Consider the following 10720-nt stretch of genomic DNA (forward strand, 5'->3'; position numbering starts at 1 on the left):
GATTGTACCATTTGGATGCTGCCCCTGCAAGGCTGTCTTGGAAACAATGTATCAAGAGTTGGTCGTTGTTAACATATCCCGCCATTCGCCTGCAGAACATGGTGATGTGAGCTTCTGGACAGCTTGTCCCATTGTACTTTTCAAATTCAGGCATCTTAAACTTATGAGGAAGTACTAAATTTGGTACTAAACTCAGCTCTTTTGCGTCAATGCCTCGATAACTCTCAGTGACCTCCATCGCCTTGAACTTCTCCTCGAGCCACCTACACCTTTCCTCTAACTGTTCCGGTAACTCCTCATTCATTCTTTCCTTCTCAACCACTTCATCAAAGTCAGGAATGACAGAGTTAACAGGATTATTTTCAGGATTAGAACCCGGCCCAGTTTGGAGGTTTGAAATACCAGCCCGAAACTGCTGAGGCATGATAGTGACAGTAGATTTGTGCGGGTATTCAGCTTGGGCTCGCATATGTGGAGGGGTGAAACCTGGAGAATAGAGAGGTTCATCATCATTTCCCTCATCGACATTTTCCATGGGGCCCTTTCCTTTATCACTTCCCTTAGTTATCAGTTGGGTTAACTTTGCCACTATATCTTCTTGGGATTCTCGCATCTTCTCAAACATATCTTGTTTCATCTTGTCTAACCACTCCTGCATTTGTAGCTGAAGCCGGTCTTGCATCTCTTTTTGGTACTGTTCGAGCTTTTCTAATCTCTGATCCATATCTTTTATCTTTGCTCGAGTGCCGTATCGGTGTCGGGTTGGTTGGTTGGTTTCCAGGTTAACTGAGCAATAATTTTAATTAATTAGGATCAATTGAAGGTTTTTAATTCATATGATGCGATGCATGAGATGAATGCATAAAGAGACGTTAATTCTGATTCAATTCCATTTAGAAAACTTTACTAGAGAACAAATTTCTTTACATAAAGCGGATATATATACGGCTTTGCCCTCATACTCCAAGCAAAGACATCTTCTCCTTCTTCATCCGGATGTTAAGATAAACCTCGCAAACTTCCAAAGGATGTCACTGCTAGCTCCTTCTGCTTGATTCTGGTCGCAATCCGTTGTCTGCCTATCCTCGCAATGCTCATTAGCTTCTTTAAGAAATTTGGAATGTTGAAAGCTCTTAGACAATCATCTTGAATCATCGAGCCCCGAAGTAAAGTCACGAATTCTTCCATCGCCCTTCTTGTATTTCTTGGAATACATTCAGGCTGCCGTACTATTTTTCATTTTATCAAGAAACCCGTTTTCTTATGATAGGCTTTCTAAATTAGTAATCAAACTTGAATCAACATCTCTTTTCTAAAATGCAAATGCAATGCAATCATAACCAAACCAAAACAAAACGGGTTAGTATCGGGTATAAACATTAAATCCAATACAATCAAGAAATAATAAAAACTACTAGTCAGGTATCTACTAAGGTTTTGAGTAATTCTACCTAGGGTAAGTTCCTAAGGTTCACTATATGCGATTTGGCTTCTAAGGTAAAGGTACCCGAACCAGCAGATTCCTCGATCCTCACCCATTATAGGCTCATGTGGATCGAGTTCAGTTCAGGGGGATACATTTCCCTATGGCTGCACGGAGATGAAAATCTCACGAAGACATAGGTACGGATGTATCCCGGAAGCGGTCCACTACCCTGCACGAAGGTGAAAACCTCACGAAGGACTAGTTTCTCACTCCCACTTAAAGGGTAAAACTGACCATGTAATGCAAAAATGCAAATGTAAATGCAAAGTAGCTGACATTCCATGATAAAAGATCAATGAATGCGAAGAGAAATCATGATTTTTTAAAAACTTTTGATTTTCGACAAAAAGACAAAACATAATCAATTCATGGCTCGACTCTCTAATGTCCCCAGTGGAGTCGCCAAGCTGTCGAAACCGTTTTTTGAAAAACAAAAATTTTGGTTATTGACTTAAAAAAACAAAAACTGGAGTCGCCACCAATCCTTTATTAAGGTGTGATCGGCCCACCTTAAAAAATAATTTTGGTTTGCGAAATTTGAGAAAACATGTTCGGGAGTCAGTTACGCACGAGGAAGGATTAGCACCCTCGTAACGCCCAAAATTGGTACCAAATTGATTTTTGTTAATGTCTTGGTGTCGAAAATTTGAAAAGATTTTAAAAGAAAACTCTTTATTTCATGAATAAAAAAGTAAGACATTCACATTTCAAAGAAATAAAACACCACACCCAGTGAGTTAGGGCACAATGTTTTTAAATCTCCAAAATACCCGAATATTGCCTTTTGCTTTTGAAAATTCTTATCTCGAAAAGAAAATGTCATGACCAGTAAGTTAGGACCCAACATTTTGAATTCCCGAGAATAAGATTTTATTTAAAATTTATGAATTTATTGCAAAATAAATACTTGGCTTTCTAAATTCATCGAAAAATAATCGCGATCCAGTAAGTTAGGACACAATCCTTCCCGAGAATCATGAATGCCAAATATTTTGGAAATTTGTAAAAATATGACGACTTTAATGCTTCGATAAAACCAAAATATATTTCCCGAAAGGTATGTTAAAAGTTAATGTACAATATGATCTGAGATACTTTAATTTACAACATATCTGAATAAATATTTGCAAATATATATACAAATACAATATAACGGTAAAGTTGCAAACATATGTACACATATATCTATTATAAAATAAATGTGTATCTTGGATTATAAAGTATGGGAAACATGTGGATTTTAAAATGTGTATGCATATATATATGAATGTAAAATTATGAGAATAAAACAAAATATAAAAACGTGTGGATATGTATATGGTTGAAAAAATGCATAAATATATATATATATATATAAAATATAAGGTATATAAAAATATATAGGATAAAAGATAAAATAAAGGAAATAAAATGTATGTAAAACGTACAAAAACATATGCATTTTTAAAGCTTAAGATATATATATATATATATATATATATATATATATATATATATAAATGAAAATATGAAAAGAAAATAATAAAAGTTATGCGTTTGCAAAAAAAAAAAATCGAAATATAAAACAATATGTATATACACGTACATGAAAATTATAAATGGTATTAGTATAATAATAAGTGATAATAGTAATAACAAATGAGTAACAGTATATTAAAAAAAATAAAAAAAACTGAATAAAGTAAAAAAAACAAATTGAACAAAAGACCAAAAAATGGGGGCAAATTCATAAATAATAAAAAAGGATCGATTCGAACACGCGTGCGATAATGGGGGACTAAAAAGGAAATAATTCCTTCCCTTCCAAAACGCTGCGCAATGGGGTATCAAATTGAAATAAAAATGGAATACGCGGCCCAAATTTTAAAACCAGTGGAAAAGGTTTAATTGACATGCGTTGCAAAAGGGAGGGGTTAAATGCGCAAATTCCCCATCTGACGTCAGGACGCGCGGATCCTCCCCTTCGGGTCGGGTCACCGCGTGGGTCAGGGCCTTAAAAACGACATCGTTTTTGTAGCGTTACTTAAAACAAAAATTTCTTTCAAAATCATTTACAACCGAATGAAAAAAAGAAAAAAAAACAAACACCCCTTTTTTGCTCTGCTAGGGTTTCACCCTTAGCGTCCTCGCGCCGCCGTTTCCCATGCCAAAACCTCCCTCAAACGCCGATTGCAACGGAGCGATGAGGGATCGAAGGCGCCAATATAAGGTAAACTTACCCTTTTATTTCTTTTCCTTGAATAAACAATAGATATTAACAAAAAATCAATTGTAGAAATAAAAACAAGAGAAAACGCTACAATGGTAAATCACCTTCTGCTTTGGTTTCTATTTTCCCTTGTATTTTCTCTCTTGTTAGTGTCTATTCCCCCCCTTTTACAGATTAAAATCGGGCTTTTATAGCCGAAATAGAAAAGAAGAAAATCTAAAAATCAAAGATCAATCATTTCTGTTATTTTATCCGTATTTTGTAGCCCAATTTTTTGCACTTTGTTCTGTGTTTGTTGCTGCAGTATCGCTGGAGGCGCACATGACGCTTATGAGGTGCGCCAAGAGGCGAGAGTTTGCTGCTAAGGCTGGAGGCTACTAGGGTTTTTTGTGTGTGTGTGTGTTTTAGGCTAATGGGCTAGGGTTAGGTGTTGGGCTATTCTAGGTTTAGTTGGGCCCGGGCATTGTTGGGTTTGTACATTAGTAAAAATAAAACACAGATTTGAACATTAGAGACAACGTTGTTGGGAGGGATAACCACAAACTTCGAACATGGACCATGAAACGAATATAAAACATATTAAAAAAAAAAAGAAAAGAATCATAATAGGATGGAATGATATTGTTAAGATGAATAGTCATGAATCTCGAACATAGACCATAAAACGAGTATTAAGTAGACTGGAAAAAAAAAAGAAAAAGGGTAAAGATGTGTGTGTGGGGAGTTTTTGGCATGTGTGGCACATGCATTTATGCCTTTGGTTTAAACATATTTTTGCTTCAATCAAACTCTAATAATGGAAAGAGAGGGATGCTTTCATTTCTCCATCATTTTAGTTAGTAAGCATACATCACTTTTTGGAGAACCATGTGATGTGTCTCTCTACGTGCATGTTATTCAATGATATGGTTGAATATGGTTTTCTCTATTTATTTTTTCATAATTTCGTTTTCTATTATTTTTATATAAAAATTTGTAATTTAAGATAAAAGAAAAAAAAAGTTGAATCTTAAACTTGCTGAATATTCCAAAAAGTTGAATATAGGAGAATAATCCGAACCTCGAACATGAATTATAAAATAGACTAAAAATATTTTTTAAAATCCCTTAACTATATTGGAAAGAGCAAAACATGATTATGCAAGTAAACATATGTATTGATCATGGATGTTCATCACACAATTTATGTCGTGGATTCGAGTTGCACGGATTATTCATTTGTGATGTGTATGTGATAATGATTTATTCTAGTAAAAACCGTGCATATTGTAAAAAAAATTAAAATCATAATGATATTAAAGTGTCCCTTTTTAGCATTTGAGCTATAAGATGTTATATAATTTGATTATAATTAACTAATCTATAAATTTAGTTATTTTCACCGATGCCTGTAAGATCAAATGGTAAAAAGCTTGATATTCTATAAATAAGATTTAGAGTTTAAATATTGTGAATAAAAAATAGTTCTAAAAAATTTTACCTTTTTGTTTAGGGTTTAAATTCGGGTCATTTCGAGATTTAATTAAAAGAAATGTGATTACTGAATATTATAATCTAAAAAGATATTTTTAAATTAAAGCAATGGTTTTGATAAAATGATTATGAAAGTAATAATTATTAATTTTATACTATAATTAAACATATTGACGAGAGAGTGAATTATGGCTTGAATTATGTCCAGTTTAGAATATAATTTTGTAATTATGATTTAATCAATGAATTTCATATTAAACCAAATGAAATTTAAATTAAATTAAAATGGATTAAAATTTTGATTATTCGATTTTGATCCATATCCATGAAGAGCCTGTGGAATAAACGAAATTTATGAGACTAAATTCTGCCTCTAGTTCCATTTAAAAATATTAATCCAATCATTGATGCTATTATGATTTTCTTAAAACTTATTGTCGGAAGCAAATTATTATAAATTCAGTAAACATAAATTCAGTAAACATATTTGATAATAAGAAAATGTTTATAAAAAAATACTAACACTGCCACTGATCGATTGGACTAAAATTTTAACATCGAAAAAAAAAGAAGGTAAAAATATTTACTTTTACAACTTTTTTAATTGTGAGGATTAAATTTTAAATTTGATAAAATTAGAGGGGTTTATGTCATATTTTACCCAATTGTAGTTAAAGATGCACCTCCCACCATTTTCTTGTTTTCCATGTCCCTATCTCTTTTATTAGGACAATAAACTTTCCACCAATAGGACCCAACTTTCTTCCTTATTTAGGTATGTCTAGCTTACGTGGCACTTCATGGTCCCACTCTTTGAAGCCATGTGGCAACTTTCATTTTGTCATGTCACCCTTCAATTCACGTTTACACAAATTTTGGTTTTTTTTCTTTAAAATACCTTCACATAAATTTTCGAGACACCAAGGCCCCTTGCATTAAATGTTCTACGGAATATCTGGATCATGTTAGAAAAAGAGAAAAAGAAAATTTTAACACAATAATTAAATAAATTTCAAAATTTTCGATCTAATCTTAGGTGAATTGACACAGTTGTAATTATAACAATAAAAAAGACTATCAAGAGAAATAAATAAACGAAGTTGTCGCTCAAAATTTAATAATTGATCTATTCTTAACGTAAGTTAAGTTCATTGTGTTGCAATAGAAATAAACAACAACAAGTAAGTTTTAGCATAGATCGAACATACTTAAGTAAATTTTTTGTTTGATTTAAGAGTCCGGGATTATGAGTCGAAGTAAGGATTGTATGATAAAATCATTTCAAGTTTATATTTAATGCATTGTAAGTGTATATGTACATAGACGACTAGTGAATTATAATAAGTCATCTGTTAAAAAAATATAATAATTATATTTATTATTAATTATTTTAGATCAAATTTTGTTATTAATACTTGTATCATGCGTAAGTTGCAAATTTAATTTTTATACTTTAGTTGAGTTAGTTTTAGTCTCTATGTTTTCCGAATTTAAAATTTTAGTTCTAACCCAAATAGTGTCGATTAAATTTATTAGGTCAAATTTTGTTGTTAATCCCTTATTATGCGTAAGTTATAGATTTAGTCTCTATTCTCCAATTCGATAAATTTTAATTCATATACTTTTCAAATATTTTGAAATTCTAGTTGTGACTCAATTGGTAGTTGCTGAATTCATTAACTAAAAAAACGGGGTTGTGAGTATTATGTGGAATTAACAAATTGATATAGTATTACATATGATAATATATGTTTGTCGCATAACATTTTGAAAATCGACGGGTTTAACACAACGACAAAGACACCCTTGTAAATGGAAAATTGGTTATATAATCTTTTCAAAATCTATGAAATCACAAATTAATATAATTATAAAATTACACTCTATTCTAATTTATTATTATTTACCTAAAATAATTTTTTGATTTCGTCTCTAAAATGGTATGCTATGGATGGCTCAATCAAATTGTTGATATGTTATTGTAAGATCTTGCGATTTGAATTTTGGAGGAAAATCCAACTTCAATAATTAGTCTTTTTGTTTGTTTTCCCGTAATCTACATTCAAGTTTTTTAATGCAATTCCTGTTCTTAGACATTAAAAATTCTCCAAGTTACCACATTTTGATTTACATTATCAAAATTTAACAGTAAATTGAAAATAAAAAGCTATTGAATGATTTGATTTACATTCAAGTATTAATCAACTTGTTCGACACTTTGTATTTGTTTATAGGCAAAGTAATGAAATGATTAATGCTGTTGCTACTGCAGGGGTGAGGAGACTTGCGTTTATTTAAAGCTTGGTGGTGAGTGTTTTTCAACCTGTTTCACTCTTATGCTTATATATTTGCCATGTTTAGGGGTGATGATTGAGTTCTGTTTTTCAGCTATTTGTTTGTTTGCTTGCGTAGGAGTTGGAAGTCTCGGATCGAAAGTGCTTCAGTTTGAATGGTTATTCTGAGAGTTTTTGTAATCTCTTTGTTTATTTACAAACGTCTTTCTTTTATTAATAAATTCGTATCGACTGAGTGGAAAAAAAATTATAATTAAACCCGTTAGAATATCAAACCCATGAATTTTAGATTTCCATAATTGTATATTGAATATCATTAAAATACATAAAATGTAATTATCAATACACTTAAATTAATCAATAATAAAAGAACAAAAATAAAATATTATTATTTATAAAATTACTAATTTACATATTTCTAATAATTTTAATGTTGGTTTTCGATTTTAACCTCACCCATATCTATATATATTCATCATCGACTTTATTTAATTTTATCATTACAGGAACTAATTCTCACTATCCACCCGAAAATAGCTTGATTAAAATAAAAACATTTTACCATTGGTCCCTAGAAGTAACTTTTTTTAATTTTAAACCCAAACGTGGGGTTTTTTTATTTTGGGTTCAAAGTTGAAAATACAAAAAGAAATTAGAAATCATTGATGTGTTCCCTTTCCCCCCTATATTAAAAGCTTAAAAAACCAAAAATCTAAACTCCCACCAACAAAAGATGTCCAAATTTGCATTAGTCATCCCACCAAATCACCTCCACCGACACCACCACCACCACCTCTTCCTCCTTTTCCTCCTCATCTCCGCCATAAATGCCGTCCCTTCCTCGGCTACAACCACCACTAATAATGACCAAAAGTTCAAAGAAGCTCCACAATTTTATAACGCACCCACTTGTCCTTCCATTAATGGCACCACCAATGAAATGTGTTCCCATGAAGCTGTTCATGTAGCAATGACCCTCGATGCCGCCTATTTGCGTGGTTCAATGGCAGCTATTTTTTCCATCCTGCAACACTCTTCTTGCCCTCAAAACATCCTCTTCCACTTCGTCTCCACCTCCACCGCCGACCACCGTCACCTCCTCCTTACAATCACCCACTCTTTCCCTTCCCTTAAGTTCCAAATCTACCCGTACGACTCCTCTGTCGTGTCCGGCCTTATCTCAACATCCATCCGGTCAGCACTCGACTCCCCACTCAACTACGCCCGGAACTACCTCGCCGATCTCCTCCCTCATTGCATACACCGCATCGTTTACCTAGACTCCGACCTCGTCCTAGTCGACGACATAGCCAAACTCGCCGCCACCCCACTAGACGAAAACACCGTCCTCGCCGCCCCGGAATATTGCAACGCCAACTTCACTTCATACTTCACCCCAACCTTCTGGTCCAACCCCACACTTTCCCTAACCTTCGCCGGCCGGAAACCTTGTTACTTCAACACCGGTGTAATGGTCATAGACTTACAAAAATGGCGTGAAGGTGATTACACCATCAAAATCATCGAATGGATGGAGCTTCAAAAAAGAATAAGGATCTACGAGTTAGGTTCATTGCCACCATTTTTACTCGTCTTTGCAGGCACCATAGCACCTGTTGATCATAGATGGAACCAACACGGGCTTGGAGGTGACAATTATAGAGGATTATGCAGAAATTTACATCCGGGTCGGGTTAGTTTATTACATTGGAGTGGTAAAGGGAAGCCATGGGTGAGACTTGATGCTAATCGACCATGTCCTTTAGATGCTTTATGGGCTCCTTATGATTTGCTACAAACACCCTTTGCTTTAGAATCTTAAAAAATTATGATTAGTATATGTTTTTTTTCAACAATAATTTTCTTTTTCTGGGCTGAGATTTTTTCTTTCAATGATGCCATGGAACTTATAGAGAAAAAAAAATGGATCTGAGTGGAAAATTTTAAGATAAATTTTCTTGGAGATATATGTTCATATATGATTCTGTAGCAGTGAACATTAACAATCTTAATACAATCTTTGCTTCTTTTCTTTATCTATGTATTGTTCAAGACAGTATATAATACATGTTATGCCTACTACAGAAATTAAACATCAAAAGCTTTTTTGGTGCTTTGGTTTAATTATGATTTAGTCCCTCTACTTTACTTTGGTTTGTCTTTTACTTTAGGAAAACTAAGAAGCCACTCCAATCAATTTGTTGCATATAAATTAAATTCTTTTTGTTGGCTTAATTGTGATTCTGTCCCCTACTTTTCAAAGATTTAATTTTTGCTAATTTGCCGTGCATATAAAATGCTACTTGTTGATTTTCAAATCAATAATTTAATGGTTTTTTTTTTCTTGTAGGAAGCTTTTAATGTTGATTTGTTCTTGTTTTTTTTTTTGTTGTTGTTGAAGTAATTGATATCATTGCATCAATATTTCATCTATTTAAATGGTAATAATTTGCAAAAATCAAGGACATTGATTGTGAAAATTAGAAAAGCTATAATGGTGTTGTTGGAGCCTAGCAATGTATGGTCTGAATTGAAATTCACCTTATTTTACTCCACCATTTAAGACAAACTTGAGTTGTTTGGTTTCCTAGTTTTTGCCTATATACCCTATTATGCGATCAACATTGTACTTTAATGTAATGAAAGCTTTATCATGGGAATAGCAATGTACATTTTACTACTATTCATCTTAAACTCTCTCTACACACAAAGAGGGATTCATTTACATCAATCTAAAATTAAAATAATTTTATATTTTTATATATTTTTATACAATTAATATTTAACGATCCAATTGTTATATATCATAATCCGTTCATATAAATAATGTATGTCAAATTTGACGTAAATTTAAAATAATTAATTATTGTTAATGTAAAAAAACTTTCAACCATTCAATAAATATTAATATATACAATATTTTAGATCGATATGATAGAAATATCGGATGGTTTTAAATTTTACATGCATGACATGTGCTTCAATAGTTGAATCGTGAAAATATTAAGTGTACAATTAATTTAATACTAATGTAAGTAGATTTCTCCCATATACATATATTTACTACTACTACTACTCCATCTTTAGCTTTATTTTTTTTCTTTCTCCCTTTCATTTGGTCCCTTGTCTAGCCAAAGTCAAACATTAAACTATATTGTATCTTATTACACATTGTAGAGAGAGCTTTATCTGAATACCACCTTCAGCTCGAACAAGACTATACTCAGGCTGTAAAATGGATGAGGGCACTTGTGGTTT

At 32.5% G+C, this 10720-nt stretch overlaps 1 protein-coding gene across 1 annotated transcript; it reads left to right on the top strand.

Moving 5' to 3' along the window:
• Positions 1-8160: 8160 nt before the first annotated feature.
• Positions 8161-9586, top strand: LOC105787567 (probable galacturonosyltransferase-like 1). The gene has a single exon (XM_012614023.2). It carries the CDS (start codon positions 8196-8198, stop codon positions 9282-9284), a length of 1089 nt encoding a protein of 362 aa, XP_012469477.1. The 5' UTR covers positions 8161-8195; the 3' UTR covers positions 9285-9586.
• The last annotated feature ends 1134 nt before the right edge of the window (positions 9587-10720 follow it).

Source organism: Gossypium raimondii, chromosome 2 (assembly GCF_025698545.1).
Source record: "Gossypium raimondii isolate GPD5lz chromosome 2, ASM2569854v1, whole genome shotgun sequence".
Classification (NCBI taxonomy): Eukaryota; Viridiplantae; Streptophyta; class Magnoliopsida; order Malvales; family Malvaceae; genus Gossypium; species Gossypium raimondii.